This window comes from Salmo trutta, chromosome 29, assembly GCF_901001165.1.
Source record: "Salmo trutta chromosome 29, fSalTru1.1, whole genome shotgun sequence".
NCBI lineage: Eukaryota > Metazoa > Chordata > Actinopteri > Salmoniformes > Salmonidae > Salmo > Salmo trutta.
This window is the reverse complement of record NC_042985.1, coordinates 41,036,379-41,062,890: the sequence shown is the minus strand read 5'-3', so window position 1 is coordinate 41,062,890 and position 26,512 is coordinate 41,036,379. Positions and strand designations below refer to the sequence as shown.

The following is a 26,512-nucleotide window of genomic DNA, read 5'->3' as shown; positions in this document are numbered from 1 at the left end:
CAAAAATAGGTTGAAAATAAGCTAAAACTTGTAAAGACTATCCCTTCAAGACCACCTCACCTGTCTGTCTGAGCCGTCAAAGTTGCCAAACTCGATGGTCTTCATCCCGGCGTCGGCCCAGTACAAGCGCTGTGTTTGGTAGTCAATTGCCAGTCCGTTAGGCCATGTCAGGTTGGAAGAGATGATGACGATACGGCTGGATGCGTCCATCCCTGCCTGCTCTATCTTAGGACTCACACCCCAGTCTGTCCAGTACATATATCTATGGTACTCAGGGAAAATCATGCATCAGTAACCTGTACATGTATGTGGTATGCACAATTCATCTGTATACTGTATGTTCAGATTAGGTGTCTGTGGTAAACAACAAAGTCCATGCAGTGCTAACTTTTTGGGAGGACTCTATTGGACTGCTGGAAAAAAAGGTGTGTTTACACGCTACTCTGTAAACTACTTTCAGAGGTGTCATTGGACATCTGACGCCTGATATTGACCCTTGACCTCTGACTCACCCTCCAATTGGGTCAACCACGATGTCCCTGGGTCGGTCAAGATTCTCCCAGATCAGAACGGTACGCATGCTCCCGTCTGCATTAGATACCTCGATACGATCTGTACCTGATCTCACACACGCACACACAAGCACGCATACACTCACACAGTTAATTATTGTTTGTACAACAAATGACTCAATAAAGACTAGTCAATAAAGACTTCCTGTTAGTCTATAGCTGACATGATACACAGTGGTACAAACTTCAGTTTGTACCACTACCCTATAGTAATTTAAATCTAGAACACGGGAACAGTTAAGGTTTCTTACCTGCGTCGGTCCAGTAAAGTTTGTTGGTCACCCAGTCAATAGCCAGACCGGCTGGACTTTCCAAACTGGTGTCCACCACCACCTGACACACACAATAACAACTAATTTCAATACAGTACAGTAACTTAATTGAAATACTCCCCCATAGCGACAAAGTCAAACAGCTGTAAAATGAACTGTGATACCAGACTCTCATCAATAGGTGGCGACATTTGGTTAAAAGTAAAGTGCAAGGGACTTCTCAATACTCTGATCTCATCAGCTAAAACGATTCCCCCAAACAATTGTATCTTACCAAGGATTAGACCAAACATCCACCACTATTACACTAAACTGTTTTCTTCTCTTCTTTTACTAGCTATTTTACTTGTAATGATCTTGATGGGTGGTTGTCTCACTTACTTTAGTTGAATGCACCTTCCATTGTACAACAAGTGGCTCTAGATAAGAGCATCTGCTAAATGACTAACTAATATGGGAAATAATATTGGGAAGAACTGACCTCTTGCCTTGAGCCGTCCCATTGGGCCCGGTTGATGGAGTCGGTGGTGACGTCCGTCCAATAGATGAAGCCCTCCTCGGCGTGCCAGTCCAGTGCCACGGCGTTGCGTACGTCGGCCAGCGGGATGACATCATCTGACATGTCCTCGGTGTCGAAGCTGATTCGTCGGATGTCCGTCCTTCGGGCAAAAAGCAGGAACTTGTCAAGACCTGATCAAAGACCAAAGGTCTTCTGTCAGTGCTCTAGGTTTAACAACAGGGTCATCACAACACACAACACACACCAAGGAACCTAACTAAACTAACACATGCTACTAAAGGGCAACTCTGCCACCTCATATTCATTATCTCCAGCACCAAACCAGTGTCTACATATGTGAAAACAGCTAGGTAAGAAGCTAGATAAGAAGAAAGGTCCTAAAAATGCTACTCTGTAACTTCACAGGGTAGGATTAAAAGTAAGAAAAACTGTGATTTTCAAAACCTTTAACGAGCTTCTAGCAATGTTTTAACTTTATTTTTTTCTATAAAACACAAAAATATGCAATTTTCACATATGCAGACACTGGTATTGTGCTGGGGATAATGAAAATTAGGTTTAAAAGTGGTGGAGTTGCACTTTAACATTAGCTAACTGGACTGAAAATGTAATTAACAAACATTGAGTTTATATTTAGAATAAAGATATGCCTAAATGAACAAAAAAATATTTACAACTCTAAATAATCACATTGAAATGTAAACAAATATTCTAGCATTCTACCTAGAGCGTGTTCTTGTAGGCCAGTAAGTATACTCACTCAGGGCACAGTTATGCTGGTCCACTTTCTTGAAGCCCGTGGGGCAGTCGCATGTATAGGTCTTGTTGCCAGGGAGACAGAGGTGGCTGCAGCCCCCGTTGTTGGTCCCACATCGGTTACGCCCACCTGGAGAAGAGGGGACGGGGGAGAGGTTAGAAGCACTCTGTGAGTGAGTGTGCAGGTGTGTTACTGACTAACAGAGTGCATCTGTGGGTGGTGTGTGTGTGTGTGTGTTTGTATGTGTGTGTGTGTGAGTACGTTTGTATGTGCACGAAGGAGCATGTGTGTGTATTAGATTGGATGTGCGTTCATGCATGCATATCAGTGTGTGTTTGTGTCTGACTGACCTGCGGGCTGTCTCTGCGGGTGCAGTGTGTGTATATCCATGGGGAAGTGCAGCTTGTTTCTGATTATCTCCTGGTTCTTGCCCGTGAACTTGTTGGCACTGTTGATGCTCTTGGTGTGCCAGTCTGTCCAGTAAAGGCTATCCTCAAATACCGTGATGGCAAATGGATGGGGCAAGCCTGGATGGAGAGAGTTAGACAGTGTATTTAAAGAAGCATATGTTGTCTTTATTACTGAAACACAAGAACAACATTGGAACATTCTCATTGACCCTTTAAAGGAATTAGACCAAGTGGTATAGAATGAGGGGGGGTTACATGATTTCAAACAACAAGCACCCATTGGAGCAGCAACTAAATCAACACACAGCCACACACAAATCCCTAAACAGTTCCTCCACAAACTAAAACAAAACACCAAATAAAACCAATCTGGAGTAAAGGAACAATTATCTTCAAAGCAAAATAGCACAAAGTTGGACAAGATCTGATTCCTCACACCATTAAATGAGGACGAGTTAATGTTGTTGTCTTTTCAATTGTGTATTCAGCCTTAAATCAGAGCTGGTTGGAGTTAGCCTGTTTCTTATTAGCCACTCGCTAATGACATAAGCTTTGGGAGTTTAGTGCTAGCTCTATAGATTTCTTCTGAGAAGAAGTCCCTGTTTGACTACTTGAAGAAAGGAGGGAGGGATTGATCAAAGAAAGGAAGGAAGGGAACAATGATTTGGTCGTTTAAATAGGGCCACAGTCTTTGGTGTAGAACATATGTGGAACACTTCCATACCATTGTCCCTCTATTCATTCATTAGCCCAGCTGAAGTGGCCCTATTGGCCAGATTGCCTACATTTTTGGCGGAGCACAGAGAACCTCAGAGAATTCTTAATACGCTCAACTGATGGATGGAAAGAACATCGTTTTTCCCCTTGTTTATTTCTGTTGGTGGTGCACAGTTTGTGGTGAGCTTGCTGCCATAAAGGTCTTACACAGGTCTAGTATTTTATACCAGGGTTTTACAGTGGGGTGTAACTGAAGAGTGGTGAAAGACCAAACCTGGGGAGAGAGGATAAGATATTACCTAACTCTTAATGTAAACAAATATTCAGATACATACTTAAAGTATCATACCCCTCAGAAAAAAACGAAATAACATTAGCTTCAGGGAAAGATTGGTATTTTTCGCTTTCTCTCCATCTGTCTATCTTTTTCTTTAGGTCTCCAGGTGTGTGTAAGATGATACTTGGTGTGTGTGTTACTGATGTTATCTTCAAGGAGACACACGGTTAGACATGAGTGTGAAGGGGAGTCAGAGTTGGGTTGACGCTCTCCTCTCTCTTTCAAGGGCAGCTAGCAGGAACACTGGTGGTATGTGGGCCTACTCTCTCTTTTCTGTCTCTGGTCTAAGGGACAGCTGGGCCAGCAGCTGTAAGGCAACAGGGAATCTTCCATGGGGGTCTACCCTCCACCCACATGTAACCTCTCCCCTCTCTGTCCCCACTCTTCTCCTTATCTCCCTCATTCGCTCTATTGTCTCTTTCTCTGTCTCTCCCCTACCTCCTTTTCACCTCCCACCCTCCAAAAAAGCCCACATTTTCATCCCTCTCTGTCCCCACAACATCCCTCACTATACGCCCCTCTCCTATTGTCTCCTTTACTGCCCACCCCCACCTCGCCCCCGAAGGTGCACAGGTGTGCTCAGAGGATAAGGGTGTCACCCACATCACTCACCAAATACCATGACAAAGGACTGGCATGTCTCCAAATGTTTCTCAAACGACCACACACACACAGAGATGCACACATGCACACACAAAAAGGCATGCATGTGTGCACAAACACACACAGGCACACACACAGGCACACACACAGGCATACACACACAGGCACAGACAGGCACACGTCCCATTTGTTCTGCCTGTTGTCTGAGCAAGCAGAGGGCCTAGTGGAGGTACAGGGCCAATTACAGGTTTTTATCCCGAGAGCACACATCAATAAAGGCTGCTCACACAGGGCTGGACAGGTACCCTCTACACCCCTGTCCTCCTCCCCCTATCACCCCTCACGCACCCCTCCTCCTCTAATCAAACACTCACACAGGGCAGTGGGCAACCCTCCTTTTCCTCTCCTAAAAGACATTCCTTCTATTCTCCCCTCCACTAAAGCCACTTCTTCTTGTTTTTAGCTGATAGGAGTTGAACCAGGTGTGGTCGTTCGCTGTAATAGCCCATCCATGACAAGGATCAACGAGTTGTGCGTTCCGTGATGCCGTGCTGCACACCACTGGTGTACTGCACCATTATTTGTCAGTTTGTGGCTCGCCTGTTAGCGTGCACGATTATTCCCATAGTCCTTCGACCCCCCTCATCACAAGCTGTTTGACGGAAGTTTTTTGTTTGTTGCACCATTCTCAGTAAACTCTAGACACTGTCGAGCGTGAAATGCCCAGGAGGGCGGCTGTTTCTGAGATACTGGATCCAGCGCGCCTTGCACCGACGATCATACCACGCTCAAAGTTGCTTAGGTCACTCACTTTTCCTATTCTAATGTGATTAAATAATTAAGACAGACAAATGACTCAAGAGGGAGCCAGAGATCAAGATAGCCTAACCAGAAGAAAAAAAAACTGTTCCCGACCCTCCTCCTTCAGCTACTGCTGGCCTTTGCAGATTCTGCCATTAAGCTCCTGATGTTGCCGGTAATAGGCTACACCAGGGGTCGTAACCTTTTCCATTTGGAGTACCTAATAAACTCATCGACCATTTAGTCGACTGGTCGGTTGTTTCGTCGATAGGCTTTTTGTCGCCCAAGATTTTTTTTGACTAAATGGGGTCAGCCCTAGCCTCGATGCCCGTCTGCCTGCATGCTTTACAGAACAAGCCACGGCCACACTGACTCACTGTACCTAATAAACTGGTCGGCGAGTGTATATGTCATTTAGCAGATGCTTTTAACCAAAGCAACTTACAGTCATGCCTGCATACATCTTTTGTATGGATGACCCCAGTGAGAATCTAACCTACAGTCCTTGGCGTTGCTAACTAAGCCAGACAGGACCAGGTTGTGACAACAGGCAAACATACCCATCTATCGCCTCTGTTTTTAGATGGACACTGAGGAGGACCTCCACTCCTGTCTCCCTTTGTTACGACCGAGTGCTGTTCTACACCGCTTCAAGACTGTTTGATTTGCCTCTGCAGAGCTGGAATTCTCTCTGCCCAGTTGGAATACCAAGCGGAATTGTGGCTGTGGCGAAGCTAATGGCTGTGTCCCAAATCACACCCTATTCCCTACATTGTCCACTACTTTTGACCAGATTCCTATGGGGGAATTAGGGTGCCCTATATAGGGAATATGGTGCCATTTGGGACGAAGCTCATGGCTCCCGCTCTCCCCATAAACAGAGGGCAGCTCAGCTTTGATTTCCAGATCGGGTGAGCCAGCAACGCTAGGCCCAATCAGCAGGCCGGGGGGAGGGTGGTGGGTGAAGTGTGTCGGGAGTGGTGATGATCCACCGAACACTGATCTGCACTTGTCATAATGTCATATCTCCCACGGTCTCACACACACACTAGCACGCACAAACACCCACACCCTTGGTTCCAAGTCACAATATTTATGCATTCATTTCTGTGTGGATGTGAGTGTGCTGTTTTTTTGTGCAATTTAATGGAAATATGGCATTGATTAATTCCACAAGGTATGACAGAGGAGCACTAGTTTTCCTCATCTATATCATTGCTGTTTGAACTATCTGATTGCTCATTTATTTTTGTAGTTATTTATTTCCACCAAAGAAAACAAGTGATAGACAACAATACAGATTTTTTTTTTTAATAATGTGTGTGCAGGTGTGGTTGGAAGCCCAAGGGCTTATATGAAAACCACCCTACAAAAAAAAACTATATACAATACATAAGTAAAAAAAACAAGGTTTGTTAAAACTAATTATAAATGTATAAATTAATTGATCAGTAATCATGAGAAGAAAAAAAAAATATATACATATATATGTTTGTTTTGTTTAAATGTGTGTGTGCATGTGAGTGTGTGAGAGTTATGCTATATGGAGGAGATGACTAAGTAGTTTGGTTCATCAGGCTGACCTCCAGTCTTTACTTGAAGTTAGTTATTGAGGGATGATGATGTTTTGGCAATGTGAAGATAAGAATCCCAGAGTATGGTACCTATATATCTGATAGAGAATTGACTATGTGAGGTGTGGCAGTGGGGAGGATGAAGTGTCGTGCGTTATATAGATGGTTTTCAGAATTAACCTGGACGAATCCATTGAAGGTTTTAGGTAAACTTTCTGGGAGGTATGACTATTTGTAGATACAAGTGCATAATTGGTGTACATTAATGTCGTAAATAGACAAGATATAGAGTTTTTTTAACAAAGGTGCAGAGGAGTAATTTGTGTAGGTAGGAGCAATGTTCCCTCTAAGCTGCGTGCGTGCGTGCGTGGGCGCAGAAGAAATATGAGCCTGCACAGAGAAGCACGAGATTCAACTTCACTTCAACTTCGCACTACTGTGGGAATTGTTATCGAATCTTTGCAATATTAGCCACTTTCAATGTAATATACCAAAATAAAATGATCTACGCAAGATTTTGTATACAAAACTAACTGTGCAAGCGATTTTCTTGTAGGCAGAGTGCATTGGAATAGGATTCTACTGCACTGACAGGCAAGACTCAGGCCCATACTCTACACAGAGCAGTGTGTCATAACCAATCAGAGCTACAGTAGGCCTATATGCAAATAGCCATTGCCATATATGGATCTGTACAATTCACTTTGAACTGGACTGTGTTTAGGCTACAGTATGAGCGGTCATGAATAGATGCGCTTGTTTTGAGATCAGTGAGAGCTGCATGTAGCCACATGTTCATATTCTTTGCTAGTGAGTGAGTTATTACCCGAGTTATAGCTAATTTCTAGTCAACAATTTGGGAGTGGTTGCTTCCAACAAGAGCACAAAATGTGTGCATTTCTAGCCATCTTTGAAAAGCTAGTCAGGTAAAGAGCTTTTTTATGTCTTAAAGGGGAAGTGATGTATTTTGACACGGTCTTGAATAAGATAAGTACCCAAAAGGCAGAACGTAGCATAATTGGTCTGATTCTCTGTAATAATGGTATGGGAATAATAATGAATTTTATTATGTAGAGTGGTTTCTTCCATCAAACATTTTCAGTCACCTTCTTGTCTGAAGGACAAGTGGATAAGCAGGTTAATGTCAAGCCCTGCATGTTTTTTTTTCTCCAAAAGTCTCATGGAATGTAGGCATTGAACATGACACATTGGCTGCTATTGTAGGCTGAATGATAGAACAGCTATTTTCATGTTAAAATGTTATGGGGTGCGTTTTCCTCCATTGTTTTTTAAGGTAGGCCATTCTGGTAGGCCTACATTATGATCAAATAGCCACAGTAGCCTACTTGACCACTTAAAACTGTAACTTAAAGTGGGTACAACCTCAGTGTTCACACTAAACATGCGCAGGACTTTGCACAACATTTTCACAACTTTCAAGTTTGCGCTCAGTGCCGAAACAAATTTGAGGGAACATTGGGTAGGAGGCATATGTACTGGCCCAGACAATATTATATAAATAAGATATGGGTAAATTAATCTATTGTATAAAGTTAGGAAGCAAGCTTGATGAACCAAATCACTAATCTTTCTGATGATACCAACAGATTTTATCACTTTGCATCGGACAAATTGAATATGATCTTTCCAGGATAACTTTCATCAATTAGAACTCAGAGGAATTTAGTGGATGTGACTGGTTCCATTTAATTCACAAACATTTTTTTTTACAATATGTATTATTCTTACTAGTGAATACAATAAAGTTGGATTTTGTTATATTTAAAGATCATTTGTTTATCTGGAACCATTCAGAAAATATGACTTCATTAATTAGTGAGATAAAATTCTTGTGTGATAAAATCAAATTGGTATCATCAGCAAAGAAAATGGGAAGTACAGTAGAAAACACAGCAGCAAGGTCATTGACATAGATTAGAAATAACAGGTCTAATTATTGAACCATGTGGCACGCCACAGGATATCTTGGCCCTGGTAGATGCACAGCTCTTTGCATAAACAAATTGTTCTCTATCATAAACTTAACTATATAGCCAATTATATGTATAATCATGAAAACCGTAATTATGCAATTTAGAAAGTAATATTTCATGATCAACCGTGTCAAACACTTCGGATAAATTTCAAAAAGATGCCGAGAGCGTATTCATTGTTGTTCAGGGCTGTAAAGATTTTATCCACAATGATGACAATTTATGTTTTTTAGTTCAGTTATTGTTCATAATTGTCAGTTACACGATTATATGATTATTGTGCCCGCCCTACTCCGCTATACTTTCTCTTTTCTGCATCATCTGCTAAGGCCACTTTCTATCACTATCAATTTCAAGCTTCTGCCTCCAACCCAGGGAAACACTTCTCCAACCTCCGTAATCCTCTTTGCAAACAACTTTGTCAACCACTTTGAAAAAAGACGGCTGACGACGTCCACTCCTCATTCATGAGCCCAGGGATCCCACTCACACAGAACTACCTTAGGCCTTGACCTCTTTCTCCCCTCTCTCCAGATGAAATCCTGCGACTAATGATATCCGGCCGCCCAACAACCTGCCCACTTGACCCGATCCCCTCCTCCCTTCTCCAGACCATCTCTGGAGATATTCTCCCGCTCACCACTTCCCTCATCAACTAATCCCTAACCACTGGCTGCGTCCCCCCTGACTTCAAAATGGCCAGTTGCTTCCCTCCTTAAGAAACCAACACTTGACCACTCTGACTTCAAACTACAGACCGGTATCCATTCTTTCTTTTGTTTCCAAAACACTTGAGCGTGCTGTCTCTGACCAACTCTCTTGTTATCTCTTTCAGAACGATCTTCTTGACCCTAACCAGTCAGGCTTCAAGACGGCTGATTTAACTGAGATCACTCTCCTCTGTGTCACAGAGGCTCTCTGCTATGCCAAAGCTGACTCTCTCTTCTCTGTTCAAATTCTCCTAGATCTATCCGCTGCCTTCATTTAACATTTACATTTAAGTCATTTAGCAGACGCTCTTATCCAGAGCGACTTACAAATTGGTGCATTCACCTATAATATCCAGTAGAACAACCACTTTACAATAGTGCATCTAAATCTTTTAAAGGGGGGGGGGGGTTAGAAGGATTACTTTATCCTATCCCAGGTATTCCTTAAAGAGGTGGGGTTTCAGGTGTCTCCGGAAGGTGGTGATTGACTCCGCTGTCCTGGCATCGTGAGGGAGCTTGTTCCACCATTGGGGTGCCAGAGCGGCGAACAGTTTTGACTGGGCTGAGCGGGAACTTCCTCAGAGGTAGGGAGGCGAGCAGGCCAGAGGTCGATGAACGCAGTGCCCTTGTTTGGGTGTAGGGCCTGATCAGAGCCTGAAGGTACGGAGGTGCCGTTCCCCTCACAGCTCCGTAGGCAAGTACCATGGTCTTGTAGCGGATGCGAGCTTCAACTGGAAGCCAGTGGAGAGAGCGGAGGAGCGGGGTGACGTGAGAGAACTTGGGAAGGTTGAACACCAGACGGGCTGCGGCGTTCTGGATGAGTTGTAGGGGTTTGATGGCACAGGCAGGGAGCCCAGCCAACAGCGAGTTGCAGTAATCCAGACGGGAGATGACAAGTGCCTGGATTAGGACCTGCGCCGCTTCCTGTGTAATGCAGGGTCGTACTCGACACTGTGAACCATCAGATCCTCCTCTCCAACCTCTCAGAGTTGGGCATCTCAGGCTCTGCACACTCCTGGATTGCATCCTACCTGGCAAGTCGCTCCTACCAGGTGGAGATGATCTGTTTCTGCACCAAGTGCTCTCACTTCTGGTTTCCCGCAGGGCTCAGGTCTCGGCTCTCTCCTCTTTTCTCTATACACCAAGTCACTTGGCTTACTCATATCCTCACATGGTCTCTCCTATCATTGTTATGCGGATGACACTCAAATACTCTTCCGTTACCCCCCTTCTGACACCCAGGTGGCGACACGCATCTATGCGTGCCTGGCAGAGATCTCAGCTTGGACGTTGGCCCACCACCTCAAACTCAACAAAACGGAGCTACTCTTCCTCCCGGTGAAGGCCTGTTTGCTCCAAGTCTTCTCCATCACAGTTGACAACTCAACAGTGTCCCCCTCCAAGAGTGCAAAGAACTTTGGCGTGACCCTGGACAACATCCTGTTGTTCTCTGCAAACGTCAAAGAAGTGACTTGCTCCTGCAGGTTCAGACTGTACAACAACCTTAGAGTACAACCTTTCCTCACACAGGAAGTGTTGCAGGTCCTAATCCAGGCACTTGTCATCTGTCGTCAGAGACCTGGCAGTGTGTTGCCAGGACAAGATCCTCTCCCTCAATGTGAGCAAGACAAAGAGCTGATCGTGGACTACAAGAAAAGGCGGGCCGAACAGGCCCCCATTAACATCGACAGGGCTGTAATGGAGTGGGTATAGTTTCAAGCTCCTTGGTGTCCACATCACCAAGAACTATCATGGTCCAAACACACCAAGACAGTCGTGAAGAGGGCAAGACAACAACTTTTCCCCCTCAAGAGACTGAAAAGTTTTGGCATGGGTCCCCAGATCCTCAAAAAGTTATACAGCTGCACTATCAAGAGCATCATGACCGGTTGCATTCCCACCTGGTATGGCAACTGCTCGGCATCTGACCGTAAGGCACTACAGAGGGTAGTGTGTACGGCCCAGTACATCACTGGGGCCAAGCTTCCTGCCATCCAGGACCTATATTCTAGGCAGTGTCAGAGGAAAGCCCATAAAATTGTCAGATTCCGGTCACCCAAGTCATAGACTGCTCTCTCTGCTACCGCACAGTAAGCGGTACCGGAGTGCCAAGTCTAGGACCAAAAGGCTCCTTAACAGCTTCTACCCCCAAGCCATAAGACTGATGAACAATTCATGAAATTACACCCCCCCCCCATTTGTTTTTACATTGCTGCTACTCTCTGTTTATTATCTATGCATAGTCACTTTACACCTACCTATATGAACAAATTACCTCGACTAACGTGTACCCCCGCACATTGACTCGGTACCTGTACACCCTGTACATAGCCTCGTTATTGATATTTTATTGTGTTACATTTTATTATTTTTTATTTTAGTTTATTTGGTAAATATTTTCATAATTCTTTCTTGAACTGGTTAAGGGCTTATAAGTAAGCATTTCACGGTAAGGTCTACACCTGTTTTATTCGGCACCTTTTGCAAATAAAGTTTGATTGGAATTGTGAGAGTGTGTGTGTATGAATTGGCGGGTAACAACCCAATTGCACATTAGATGATGCTTTGGCAGTATGGAGGAGGCTAGTATGTTGATATTTATTGCTTACTGCATATGTTTTTACTAAACAATATATGATTAGTACACAGTATGCACTTTTATTAAGCTGTAGGCAAGAACAATTTCAAACATGGCCTGTGTGTGTGTCTGTGTTTGGTTCTCTGGTGTCCTTACCTTGGCTGATGACGGCCTTACGGTTCCGCCCGTCAAGGTCAGCTCTTTCGATGACGTGATGCTTGGCGTCCACCCAGTACATACGGTGCCCGGCGTAGTCGATGGTCAGCCCGTTGGGCCAGAACAAGTGGGTGTCGGCGATGACGCGGCGGTTTGAGCCGTCCATGTTGGCATACTCGATACGAGGAGTGTTACCCCAGTCCGTCCAGTAGATCTTGCTGATGGGGTGGAAAAAGTCAGGGAAACTTAGGGTTAGGTTGTCATTGTCCAACAAAAAGATTGGTCACATATCATAGGACAAACACCATTCAGACCTGGGATCAAATAGTACTTGTTTTCTTAAAAATAATTTAGCTGCGCTATATTAAGTTTTCCTGGTGCAATGGAACCAATGCAGTAGTCCCATAAGTGCAAACCCCGCCCATCTGTCACTTCATGCAGGCTTATCAAACTACGTTCAAAGTATTTGAAAGAAAATAAATACTATTTGAACCTAGGTCATTCATAGCTGTGTTATCAAATACTACTGATGTCAGCTGTGTGATGTCAGCCATTTGAATAACTTTAAAATGGAACTGATGAAGGTCACTGACACGTTCGCCATCCCGTTTCCTGTCTTTTAATCATCTATATTCCTTGGCTCTCAGCATTGATAGCCAATTTACCAATCATCCTCTCAATTAACATATACAAATTAGCTATTTGATGAGCTAAATTAGTAAATTAGTAGTTTCCTACTTTTCCATGATGCTAGAAGAGGTTTTTAAGCTTCAAACTGTCACTGTGGCATAATAGAGGCCCACCAGAGGGCAATGCCACCCTTATTTTGACGTAATTCCTGTAATTGCTTGTTTAGGTTCCACCTTCGAAGAATGACAGGCTACTTATAAATATATATTCACAAATTGCGGTGGGAAAAAATATTTTGGTGATTTCCATGTGGTGTGGAAAAACATCAACAAATAGGGAACTGACAGTTGTCAGTGTAGCTAGCTAATATGCTAACCTTAGCAAGCTGTTATGCTAACCTTATGTTTTTTTTTACTACACCGTATTAAACTTCACCCCAGATGGAAACAAGTATCATTGACCTCGCCATCTATTGTTATTTCCAAAGTTTTGGCATCTTCCACAACAGACAAGCATTTTTCTACATTGTAATGGACACAGTGTAACCTTTGGTAAGCAGGCTTCGGCAGCGGTGCAGCAAAGCCAAGTCAGCCCGTGCTCATGGTTCTCACAGGGGAAGATAATAAATTATAGGCTATAATGATTTTGCTCATGATGCACGTTGCATCGGACACGAAACACCAATACAAATGTAACAACCGCACAACAAAATACATAAACAAGTTCCTTGAATTTTGCTTCGCGGGTGCCTGTTCATTATAGGACAGACACTTGTGGTTTAGCTGCACCAATCAAAGCAGTGAAGGGTGTTGTCAAAACCATTCATCTTGGGTCGACGGTGGGAGCAGGGTTGCAAAATGCAATAATATCACCCAATTATACCATTTATTAAATTTTCATATATATACACTGCTCAAAAAAATAAAGGGAACACTTAAACAACACATCCTAGATCTGAATGAAATAAATAATCTTATTAAATACTTTTTTCTTTACATAGTTGAATGTGCTGACAACAAAATCACACAAAAATAATCAATGGAAATCCAATTTATCAAGCCATGGAGGTCTGGATTTGGAGTCACACTCAAAATTAAAGTGGAAAACCACACTACAGGCTGATCCAACTTTGATGTAATGTCCTTAAAACAAGTCAAAATGAGGCTCAGTAGTGTGTGTGGCCTCCACGTGCCTGTATGACCTCCCTACAACGCCTGGGCATGCTCCTGATGAGGTGGCGGATGGTCTCCTGAGGGATCTCCTCCCAGACCTGGACTAAAGCATCCGCCAACTCCTGGACAGTCTGTGGTGCAACGTGGCATTGGTGGATGAAGCGAGACATGATGTCCCAGATGTGCTCAATTGGATTCAGGTCTGGGGAACGGACGGGCCAGTCCATAGCATCAATGCTTTCCTCTTGCAGGAACTGCTGACACACTCCAGCCACATGAGGTCTAGCATTGTCTTGCATTAGGAGGAACCCAGGGCCAACCGCACCAGCATATGGTCTCACAAGGGGTCTGAGGATCTCATCTCGGTACATAATGGCAGTCAGGCTACCTCTGGCGAGCACATGGAGGGCTGTGCGGCCCCCCAAAGAAATGCCACCCCACACCATGACTGACCCACCGCCAAACCGGTCATGCTGGAGGATGTTGCAGGCAGCAGAACGTTCTCCACGGCGTCTCCAGACTCTGTCACGTCTGTCACGTGCTCAGTGTGAACCTGCTTTCATCTGTGAAGAGCACAGGGCGCCAGTGGCGAATTTGCCAATCTTGGTGTTCTCTGGCAAATGCCAAACGTCCTGCACGGTGTTGGGCTGAAAGCACAACCCCCACCTGTGGACGTCGGGCCCTCATACCACCCTCATGGAGTCTGTTTCTGACCGTTTGAGCAGACACATGCACATTTGTGGCCTGCTTGAGATCATTTTGCAGGGCTCTGGCAGTGCTCCTCCTGCTCCTCCTTGCACAAAGGCGGAGGTAGCGGTCCTGCTGCTGGGTTGTTGCCCTCCTACGGCCTCCTCCACGTCTCCTGATGTACTGGCCTGTCTCCTGGTAGCGCCTCCATACTCTGGACACTACGCTGACAGACACAGCAAACCTTCTTTTCACAGCTCGCATTGATGTGCCATCCTGGATGAGCTGCACTACCTGAGCCACTTGTGTGGGTTGTAGACTCCGTCTCATGCTACCACTAGAGTGAAAGCACCGCCAGCATTTAAAAGTGACCAAAACATCAGCCAGGAAGCATAGGAACTGAGAAGTGGTCTGTGGTCACCACCTGCAGAACCACTCCTTTATTGGGGGTGTCTTGCTTATTGCCTATAATTTCCACCTGTTGACTATTCCATTTGCACAACAGCATGTGAAATGTATTGTCAATCAGTGTTGCTTCCTAAGTGGACAGTTTGATTTCACAGAAGTGTGATTGACTTGGAGTTACATTGTGTTGTTTAAGTGTTCCCTTTATTTTTTTGAGCAGTATATATATATATATATATATATATATATGACCATTTTATAAATTGCTTACTGCATATGTTTTTACTAAACAATATATGATTAGTACACAGTATGCACTGTGTACTAATCATGTACTAATCACTAATTAGTACACAGTATCCTATTTATATATATAGTACCAATCAAGGCAAAGGGTGGCTGGCATCAAGGCAAAGGGTGGCTACTTTGAAGAATCTCAAATATAAAATAGATTTTGATTTGTTCAACACTTTTTTGGTTACTACGTGACTCCATGTGTTATTTCATAGTTTTGGTGTCTTCATTATTATTCTACAACGTAGAAAATAGCAAAAATAAAGAAAAACCCTGGAATGAGTAGGTGTGTCCAAACTTTTGACTGGTAATGTATATATACACAGACTAGCAAATAAATAAGCGAAACATGTACAAAATAAGCAATGGATTATGTACATTTTCTAGTAAAAAAGTTTGCGCCGCCTAATTTAATATGATCCATGGCTCAAGTGTAGGCTACAGTGAAAAGCTGTTTGGCTCAGTTGCGACATTAAGAGGAATAACTTTTCAGATGTATTAGCACATCATATAATAGGGGAAACACACGGCACCCCCCATAATATCATACTTTGACTAGAACGATGACTTATTGACTTCAATTGTTGTGCAACATCATGGGTAAGCTCTTGTTGGAAAAAAAGTGAATTTCCACTTGTGGTACTGTAAGGCCGATATAAAAGTGAAATCTGCTCTATCTTATGTTAAATAGTTGTTCCAGATATAAAGTGCCAGAGTCTAGCATCTAATCCCAAGATCAAGTCCCTGGTTTATTTTCCATCAACATGAAAACTCAAGGCTGCTACTACAACAAGCAGAGCATTTCATAAGCAAGGAAACAAATTCAGACCTGCCAACCCTGAAGAATTTTTTGCAGTTTCACTTTAGTGCTGCACCCCACTACAGCGCATGTGCGACACTCACACTGCTCAAATCATAGGCAAATGCACCTTTTTAGCCTAATAATGATGTTGGCAGAAGACTGGCTCAGTAGGAATGGTAGGCTATAGACTGCTATGGGTGCTTGGTAATTGGCTGCTCTTCAGTAGCTAACTAGAAATACGTTTAAAGTTGCACTACGCATAAATTGCTCCACCATTTCCTGGTTGCTAAAATTCTAATAGTTCGCCTAATTTCAGTTTATGTGACAAAATAAGCTAGTATAGCGTAGAGAATCATTGTACCATCTAAACCGCTGTGAAATATATTTTCCATAATCACAAATATTGTCGTTTCAACTGTTTGAAGCTGGTGTACATCGCCGAAGGTAAAAGACGCAAAAACAAGACTTAAGAACAGGAAGCATAGAAATAGCACACAGAAAAGATATACCGCTTCTTAGACTTGCCTACAAGTAGAATGATAGATCTATAACTCACATCTCTGTGTGAATTTGGTCGGGTTGCCCAAAAAGTTACATATTGCCAACTTTAAATATACAATCAGGGCTCTCCCTAGGCATTTCTGACTAGGTCGTGCTGATGTAGGCCTAAGTTTGAGTAGGAGAGAGGTCTGGAAGTTGTGAAGTTGGAGAAGGAAATTGGAGCATTTAGCTTTTATTTTTACCTGTAACTGCCATTTACTGAAACCTTAAATGATATTAAACAATGCAGCCAACAAAGTAGTCTAGTGTGTGATCCTAAATTAAATTCAGGTGGTCTCAATGACACTTTCACATTTTTCTAGGTTAAATTTAGGGGTAATGATCATTCTAATTCATAGGTGTCTTAATGTAGAAACTCTAGTGGAAATGTAAACTGTCTTCTTAATTTGTAGCTAACTACCCATTTTGTATTAGTAACCTATCTAAGAAATAATATTGGTTATGTGCTTAACTAACACATACAATTTTGGAAAACGTATTTGGCAAACAGTCCGTTCTCCATTTACCTCACACATCAGTGGTATCAACAGATGAAGTGGAGAGCTGCCAACCAGCTGCTGGGAGGAAAATAGCACTACGACTACGGGGAAGGCCGGAGCGGAGCACTAGAGATTTTTTCTCCTCGTCCGAGTCCTATGATTGGTTCAGCTCCAGCTTCAGACGGTTGAGTTAAAAACCACAATTTGCTCACTAGAAATCTATTTGGTGCATTTTAGGGTCATTTTTTGTACCAGCGTACTTTGACTTGAAATTGCGTGTATGGTACACAAAATGCGTGCAGGTTGGCAGGTAGGGATAGAGAAGAGAGAGGAGAAAGAGAGAGATCCTCCTTACCCCTCTATAGGGTGCAGTGCGATGGCTCGGGGTTTCTCCATGCTTTGCCATAGGAGGACCTTGCGGTGGGTTCCATCCAGATTGGCCACCTCAATACGGGACGTCCCTGAGTCAGTCCAGTACAGCTTGTCATGGATCCAGTCTATAGCCAGACCACCTAGAGGGAGAGACCAGGGTCATGTTCATTAGGTACCAAACAGAGGAAAACGGACTGAAACAGGGAGAGACTGTCTTGACTTGTCCAATTAAAAACAATTTTTGGTTTTCCGTTGCAAAAGTTTTAAAACATGTTATGTTGCATGCCCTAAAAAACACAACCCAGGAAGTCAACAGATGGTCATTTTAAAATGTGACTGTAGTAAAATCATGTGTGGTCGTAGTTATAACTGGGCTTTCCGTTACATAATTGTGAGTGCACAGAATGTAGAATGACCACCTGTGATTGTATCCATGCTGGTGGAAACCACCTGCTATGCATTCTACCGTGTGTGTTTTGACCAGAGTTAGACCATAAATAGTAATGTGCATACCTGGACTCTCTAAGCCAGTGGAGACCACTTCCTCCACGTTGCTCCCGTTCAGGTTGGCCTTCATGATGCGGTCGAGCGTGACATCAGACCAGAAGACCAGCTCCTGGTTGTGGTGGAAGTCCAGAGCGATGGCATTTTCCAGGTTGTTCAGCAGCAGAGTGTACTCGGACCGGTGGGGCAACACCTGGCGGATGTCTATACGGTTCGCAAACAGCAGCACTGGCTCAGGACCTAATGGAGGGGTACAGAGTAGTGTAAAGAGAGGAGGGTATAGAGAGGAGGGAGGGAAAAGAAAGAGGGAGGGTAGTGACAAGCAAAATGAGGGGTTAAGAGAGTGAGAGAAAGAGGGAGAGAGAGGAGAGGGTGTGGAGTGCAAGGGAGAGAGGAAGAGACAGAGAAAAACTCAGCTCTTGCAGGAAACTCCAGCCATCACTTTCAATAAGACCCAACATTAATATTAGTCAGTCAGTCAAGTACACCCCCTGGCCACTGGAACCCAAGCAGAGATGCTTGACCGGGGTTCACCAGTGATACACACCAGATTTAAGGGGTGCTGTATTGGCAATGTAGTGGACCCTAGCTCCATATCCATATCTAAATCTAGTACAGACCAGGCCTGCGTTTTAAATGGCACCCTATTGCTTTATAGTAAACCACTGTAAGATATAAGGTTTCATTTGGGATGCGCCCAAGCACTTGCTTTTCTGACCTTAAACCATGAGCTAACCTCAGCCACAGTCCAACTCCCCCAAGCTAAGCAAGGGATGCGGTTACAATTAAATGCAGATGAAACATGTTTGCATGTTTTAAACACAACTATGACACATACGGGTCACCCACTACCCAGGGCAGAGTAGGGAAAATTATTTTAATTCCATACAGTCAAAACATGTTTAGGCAAACAAATTCCCCAGGCGCTCACAATCCCTCCACATATCAAAGCCAAAGGTCTTAAATTGAAAGATTGTGAGTGGACTCACCCAGCGCCTTGCAGCTGCGCTTGTCAGGCCTCAGCTCATAGCCCTGCACACACCAGCACTGGAACCCTCCCTCTGTGTTGGTACAGCCCTGGCTGCAGTAGCCCTCCTCTGCACACTCATCCACATCTGGGAACGGTCCATATAGACAGGTGGGTGGGTGGGGGAGGGATAAGAGAATATATGATGATGCGATGTGTGCAAACACCTCAAATATATACATTTTAAATCAACTCATTATAAAATCCAGTAGAGCTCAAATACATAAAACATTTTCAGTCTCTCATCGCAAGCACACACACACACGGGGTGTAGTCTCACCCTGGCAGGCCCTGCCGTCCTCCATCAGTCTGTAGCCAGTATGACAGGTACACTGGACCAGACCTCTGGCCATCTGACACTTCTGAGAACAGCCTCCGTTATTCAGGTTACAGTTGCCATCGCTGGACCGCGGGCCTACACTCAAACACACACACTTGTTAGAGAGATGTTATGATGTGGAGCCCTACAGAAGTTTCCAAATAAGTCCCCAAACACACACGGCACACCCACCCCACACCCTTCCCCTTATACAGTCAGACACAACTCACGGCAGTCCTGGTGAGGGTGTTCATCAGTCCCATCTCCACAGTCGCTGACCTCATTACAGACCTTCCTCTGGCCAATACAGCGGCCGTTACCACACAGAAACTGGTCTGGAGCACATGGAGGGGTGTCTGGTGGGGAGATAGATGGAGAAAGTTACAATGGCCTGGAAAAAAGCTGCGAAGAACAATGGACAACATCTGAAAACTCCTTTGGCTGTGTCTCAAATATCACCCCTTGGGTCCTGGTCAAAAGAAGTGCACTATATAGGGAATAGGGTACCATTTGGGATGTAGCCTCTGACTTTTGAAGGATAGACACAAAAGGCCTGTGGGGTAATGGTAACTGTTCTTTAGATTGACTGAATCTAGACTCCACACTGGGTGGGGGGGATCATCCAAAATGAAATCAAACTTTATATGTCACATGCGCCAAATACTACAGGTGTAGACCTTACAGTGAAATGCTTACTTACGAGCCCCAAACCAACAATGCAGTTAAAAAAATACAGATAAGAATAAGAAATTAAAGTATTTAAAGAGCAGCAGTAAAATAACAATAGCGAGACTATATACAGGGGGGTACCGGTACAGAGTCAATGTGCAGGGGCACCGGTTAGTTGAGGTAATATGTACATGAAGATAGAGTTATTAAAGTGACTGTACATAGATGACAACAACAGAGGGTAACAGCGGTGCAAAAGAGGGGGAGGCAATGCAAATAGTCTGACGATCCATTTGATTAGGTGTTCAGGAGTCTTATGGCTTGGGGCTAGAAGCTGTTTAGAAGCTTCTTGGACCTAGACTTGGCACTTCAGTACCGCTTTCCATGCGGTAGCAGAGAGAACAGTCTATGGCTAGGGTGGCTGTTGTCTGACAATTCTTAGGACATTCCTCTGACACCGCCTGGTATAGAGGTCCTGGATGGCAGGAAGCTTGGCCTCAGTGATGTACTGGACCGTTCGCACTATCCTCTATAGTGCCTTGCGGTCGGAGGCCCGAGCAGTTGAAATACCAGGCAGTGATGCAACCAGTCAGGATGCTCTCGATGGTGCAAATGTAGATCCATTTGAGGATCTGAGGACCCATGCGAAATCTTTTCAGTCTCCTGAGGGGGAATAGGTTTTGCTGTGCCCTCTTCACGACTGTCTTGGTGTGCTTGGACCATGTTAGTTTGTTGGTGAAGTGGACACCAAGGAACTTGAAGCTCTCAACCTGCTCCACTGCAGCCCCGTCGATGAGAATGGGGGCATTCTCGGTCCTCTTTTTCCTGTAGTCCACAATCATCTCCTTTGTCTTGATCACGTTGAGGGAGAGGTTGTTGTCCTTGCACCACACGGCCAGGTCTCTGATCAAGTTTCTGATCAAGCCTACCACTGTTGTGTCATCGGCAAACTTAATGATGGTGTTGGAGTCGTGCCTGGCCATGCAGTCATGACTGAACAGGGAGTACAGGAGGGAACCGATCACTCACCCCTGAGGGCCCCCTGTGTTGAGGATCAGCGTGGCAGATGTGTTGTCACCTACCCTTACCACCTGGGGGCGGCCCGTCAGGAAGTCCAGGATCCAGTTGCAGAGGGAGGTGTTTAGGCCCAGGGTCCTTAGCTTAGTGATGAGCTTTGAGGGCACTACAGTGTTGAACGCTGAGCTGTAGTCAATGAATAGCATTCTCACATTGGTGTTCCTTTTGTCCAGGTGGGAAAGGGCAGTGTGGAGTGCAATAGAGATTGGATCATCTGTGGATCTGTTGGGGCGGAATGCAAATTAGAGTTGGTCTAGGGATTCTGGGATAATGGTGTTGATGTGAGCCATGACTAGCCTTTCAAAGCACTTCATGGCAACAGACGTGAGTGCTACGGGTCGGTATGTCATTTAGGCAGGTTACCTTAATGTTCTTGGGCACATGCACTATGGTGGTCTGCTTAAAACATGTTGGTACTACAGACTCAGACAAGGAGACGTTGAAAATGTCAGTGAAGACACTTGCCAGTTGGTCAGTGCATGCTCGCAGTACACGTCCTGGTAATCTGACCTGTTTAAAGGTCTTACTCACATCGGCTGCGGAGAGCGTGATCACACAGTCTTCAGGAACAGCTGGTGCTTTCATGCAAGTTTCAGTGTTATTTGCCTCGAAGTGAGCATAGAAGTGATTTAGGTCGTCCGGTAGGCTTGTGTCACTGGGCAGCTCTTGGCTGTGCTTCCCTTTGTAGTCTGTAATGGTTTGCAAGCCCTGCCACATCCGACAAGCGTCAGAGCCGGTGTAGTACGATTCAATCTTAGTCCTGTATTGATGCTTTGCTTGTTTGATGGTTTGTCGGAGGGCATAGCGGGATTTCTTACAAGCTTCCGGGTTAGAGTCCCGCTCCTTGAAAGCGGCAGCTCTAGCCTTTAGCTCAGTGCGGATGTCGCCTGTAATCCATGGCTTCTGGTTGGGGTATGTACGTACAGTCACTGTGGGGACTACGTCATCGATGCACTTATTGATGAAGCCAATGACTGATGTGGTGTACTCCTCAATGCCATCGCAGGAATCCCGGAACATATTCCAGTCTGTGCTAGCAAAACAGTCCTGTAGCATAGTATTTGCTTCATCTGACCACTTTTTTTATTGATCGAGTCACTGGTGATTCCTGCTTATATTTTTTCTTGTAAGCAGGAATCAGGAGGACAGAATTATGGTCATTTTTGCCAAATGGAGGGCGAGGGAGCGCTTTGCATGCGTCTCTCTGTGTGGAGTAAAGGTGGTGCAGAGTTTTTTCCCCCTCTGGTTGCACATTAAAATGATGCTAAAAGTTTGGTAAAATGGATTTAAGTTTCCCTTTATTAAAGTCCCCGGCTACTAGGAGCGCTGCCTCTGGTTGAGCCTTTTCTTGTTTGCTTATGGCGGAATACAGATCATTCAATGCTGTCTTAGTGCAAGCCTCTGACTGTGGTGGTATGTAAACAGCTACGAGAAATACAGATGAAAACTCTCTAGGTAGATAGATTATCTCATGATAAGCTGTAAACCACACTAACTCAGGTGAGCAATAGCTCGAGACTTCCTTAGATATCGTGCACCAGCTGTTATTTACAAAAAATACATACTCCGCCGCCTCTTGTCTTACCAGACGCTGCTGTTTATTCGGGGGCTTATTCGATCGCCTATGAATTCTCAGAAGGTAGCCCACCCACCTGACCCTTTTTCTCCGCCTCCTCTTCACCTAAATCACAGGGATCTGAGCCTGTCCTGAGAAAGCAGTATATCGTTCGCGTCGGGCTCATCAGACTCATTAAAGGAAAAGAAGGATTCTGCTAGTCCATGGTGATTAATTGCAGTCATGATGTCCAGAAGTTCTTTTCGGTCATAAGAGACGGTATTGGCAACATTATATACAAAAATAAGTTACAAACAACACAAAAAAACAAACAAAGAAAGCACAATCGGTTAGAGGCGGTTAAGTAAAATGTCTGCCATCTCCTCTGGCGCCATTTTACAAGTGTAGACCTTACCGTGAAATGCTTACTTACAAGCCCTTAACCAACAGTGCAGTTCAAGAAGAGTTAAGAAAATATTTACCAAATAAACAAAAGTAAAAGAAACTATAAAAAACTAAAGGTACAGCGTCAGTGTGCGGGGCTACAGGTTAGTTGAGGTCATTTCTACATGTAGGTAGGGGTGAAGTGACTACGCATAGATAATAAACAGAGAGTAGCAGCAGTGTACAAAACATAAGGAGTGACAACTTAAATACTCCAGTGGCAATTTGATTAATTGTTCAGCAGTCTTATGGCTTGGGGGTAGAAGCTGTGAAGGAGTCTTTTGGTTCTAAACTTGGCGCTCCAGTACCACTTACCGTGCGATAGCAGATTAAACAGTCTATGACTTGGGCGACTGGAGTTTTTGACAATTTTATGGCTTTCCTCTGACACTGCCTATTATATAGGTCGTGGGTGGCAGGAAGCTTGGCCCCAGTGATGTACTGGGCTGTACGCACTACTCTCTGTAGCACCTTACGGTAGGATGCCGAGCAGTGGCCATACCAGGCGGTGATGCAACCGGTCAGGATGCTCTCGATGGTGCAGCTGTAGAGGATCTGGGGACCCATGCCAAATCTTTTCAGTCTACTGAGGGGGAAAAGGTTTTGTCGTGCCCTCTTCACGACTGTCTTGGTAATTTTGGACCATGATTGTTCGTTGGTGATGTGGACACCAAGGAACTTGAAACTCTCGACCAGCTCCACTACAGTCTCGTCGATGTTAATGGGGGCCTGTTCGGACCTCCTTTTCCTGCAGTCCACGATCAGCTCCTTTGCCTTCCTCAATGTGACGATTGTTGTCCTGGCACCACACTGGCAGTTCTCTGACCTCCCTATAGGCTGTCTCATCATTGTCAGTAATCAGGCCGACCACTGTTGTGTCATTAGCAAACTTAATGATGGTTTTGGAGTATTGTTTGGCCACACAGTCGTGGGGGAACAAGGAGTACAGGAGGGAACTAAGTACACACCCCTGAGGGGCCCCAGTGTTGAGGATCAGCATGGCAGATGGGTTGTTGCCTACCCTTACCACCTGGGGGCGACCCGTCAGGAAGTCCAGGATCCAGTTGCAGAGGTAGTACTTTAGTCCAATGGTCCTTAGCTTAGTGAGGAGCTTCGTGGACACTATGGTATTGAGCCCTGAGCTGTAGTCAATGAACAGCATTCTCACTTAGGTGTTCCTTTTGTCCAGGTGGGAAAGGGCAGTGTGGAGTGCAATTGAGATTGTGTCATCTGTGGATCTGTTGGTGCGGTATGCGAATTGGAGTGGGTCTAGGGTTTCCGGGAGGATGCTGTTGATATGAGCCATGACCAGCCTTTCAAAACACTTCATGGCTACAGACGTGAGTGCTACTGGGTGGTATTCATTTAGGCAAGTTACCTTCACTTCCTTGGGCACAGAGACTATGGTGGTCTGCTTGAAACATGTAGGTATTACAGACTCGGTCAGGGAGAGGTTGAAAATGTCAGTGAAGACAATTGCCAATTGCTTTGAGTACAGATCCTGGTAATTCGTCTGGCCCAGCGGCTTTGTGGATGTTGACCTGTTTAAAGGTCTTGCTCACATCAGCTACCGAGAGCATTATCAAACAGTCATCCAGAACAGCTGGTGCTCTCGTGCATGCTTCAGTGTTGCTTGCCTTGAAGCGAGCATAAAAGGCATTTAGCTTGTCTGGTAGGCTCGCGTCACTGGGCAGATCGCGTCTGTGTTTCCCTTCGTAGTCCGTAATAGTTTTCAAGTCCTGCCACATACGACGAGCGTCAGAGCCGGTGTAGTAGGATTCATTATCCTGTATTGACGCTTTGCTTGTTTGATGGTTCGTCTGAGGGCATAGCGGGATTTCTTATAAGTGTCCGGATTAGTGTCCCACTCCTTGAAAGCAACAGCTCTAGCCTTTAGCTCGATGCGGATGTTGCCTTTAGTCCATGGCTTCTGGTTGGGATATGTACGTACAATCACTGTGGGGACGATGATGCACTTATTGATGAAGCCGGTGACTGAGGTGGTATACTCTTCAATGCCATTGAATCCCGGAACATATTCCAGTCTGTGCTAGCAAAACAGTCCTGTAGCGAAGCATCCGCGTCATCTGACCACTTCAGTATTGCGCGAGTTACTGGTATTCCCTCTTTAGTTTTTGCTTGTAAGCAGGAATCAGGAAGATAGAATTATGGTCAGATTTGCCAAATAGAGGGCAGGGGAAAGCTTTGTATGCATCTGTGTGTGTGGAGTAAAGTTTTCTTTCACTCTGGTTGCACATGTGACATGTGACAGGTAAAAATTTGGTAAAACTGATTTAAGTTTGCCTGCATTAAAGTCCCCGGCCACTAGCAGCACCGCGTCTGGATTAGCATTTTCTTGTTTGCTTATGTCCTTATAGAGTTGCTTGAGCACGGTCTTAGTGTCAGCATCGGTCTGTGGTGGTAAATAGACGGCTACGAATAATATAGATGAGAATTCTCTTGGTAGATAGTGTGGTCTACAGCTTATCATAAGGTAGTCTACCTCAGGCGAGCAATACCTCAAAGCTTCTTTAATATTAGACATCGCAACCCAGCTGTTATTGACAAATAGACACATACCCCCACCTCTCGTCTTACCAGACATAGCTTCTTCTCTGTTCTGCCGGTGCATGGAAAATCCCGCCAGGTCTATAATATCTGTGTCATCGTTCAGGCACGACTCGGTGAAACATATATTACAGTTTTTAATGTCCCATTGGTAGGATAATCTTAATCGTAGGTCATCAATTTTATTTTCCAATGATTGCACGTTAGCCAGTAGAACAGATGGCACTGAGTTCTCTCGCTTGCCTTCAGATTCTCAGAAGGCAGCCCGACCTGCCTTTTCCTCTGTCTTTTCTTCACGCAAATGACCGGGCCTGTTCCCGGGTAAGCATTATATCCTTCTAGTCGGATTTGTTAAAGGAAAAAGCTTCTTCCAGTTCGAGGTGAGTAATCGCTGTTCTGATGTCCAGAAGTTATTTTCAGTCATAAGAGATGGTAGCAGCAACATTTTGAACAAAACAAGTTTAAAAATAAGTTACAAACAAGGCAAAAAAACTAACAAAATAGCAAAGTTGGTTACGAGCATGTAAAACGTGCCAATATGCTTTCCCTCTGACAGTTTCCTCTCCAATGATGCTTTTCAGCATGGAGAGCTGTCCTGCAACTGTTGTCATGGATACTAAACTATAGGGTGCCTGTCTGAGGTGTAAGATTTAGCTCATAGCCCGCCGATAAGAACTAAGTCCATGGAGCTCTTTTTTTCTTTTCACTCTTTTATTTCATTTGTACTGTCTAGATTAGATTGATGACGATCTGCACACACCCACACACGTACCAGTCTTCTCACAGTCATCTTCATCGCTGCCGTCAGAGCAGTCATCCTCACCGTCACATCTCCATGACAACCTGACACAGCGTCCCGATGCACAGCGGAACTGATCCGCAGTACACATGGAGGTGGCTGGAGGGAGAGGACAGGTCGGTTAGACACACACACGTACACAATTTA

At 44.6% G+C, this 26,512-nt stretch overlaps 1 protein-coding gene across 3 annotated transcripts in view; it reads right to left on the bottom strand.

The window, feature by feature from the left end:
* LOC115167621 (low-density lipoprotein receptor-related protein 4) overlaps positions 1–26,512 on the bottom strand; it is a 233,644-nt gene that overhangs the window by 42,879 nt on the left and 164,253 nt on the right. For all 3 annotated transcript variants that reach the window (XM_029722210.1, XM_029722211.1, XM_029722212.1), the window contains exons 8-20: positions 26,339–26,464; positions 19,484–19,609; positions 19,215–19,349; positions 18,897–19,022; positions 17,917–18,147; positions 17,387–17,543; positions 12,002–12,219; positions 2,472–2,648; positions 2,125–2,250; positions 1,326–1,534; positions 824–905; positions 513–618; positions 61–262 (exon numbers count right to left, since the gene is read on the bottom strand). In XM_029722210.1, the coding sequence (XP_029578070.1) occupies positions 61–262; positions 513–618; positions 824–905; positions 1,326–1,534; positions 2,125–2,250; positions 2,472–2,648; positions 12,002–12,219; positions 17,387–17,543; positions 17,917–18,147; positions 18,897–19,022; positions 19,215–19,349; positions 19,484–19,609; positions 26,339–26,464 (2,021 nt within the window). The remainder of the gene's footprint in view (positions 1–60; positions 263–512; positions 619–823; positions 906–1,325; positions 1,535–2,124; positions 2,251–2,471; positions 2,649–12,001; positions 12,220–17,386; positions 17,544–17,916; positions 18,148–18,896; positions 19,023–19,214; positions 19,350–19,483; positions 19,610–26,338; positions 26,465–26,512) is intronic.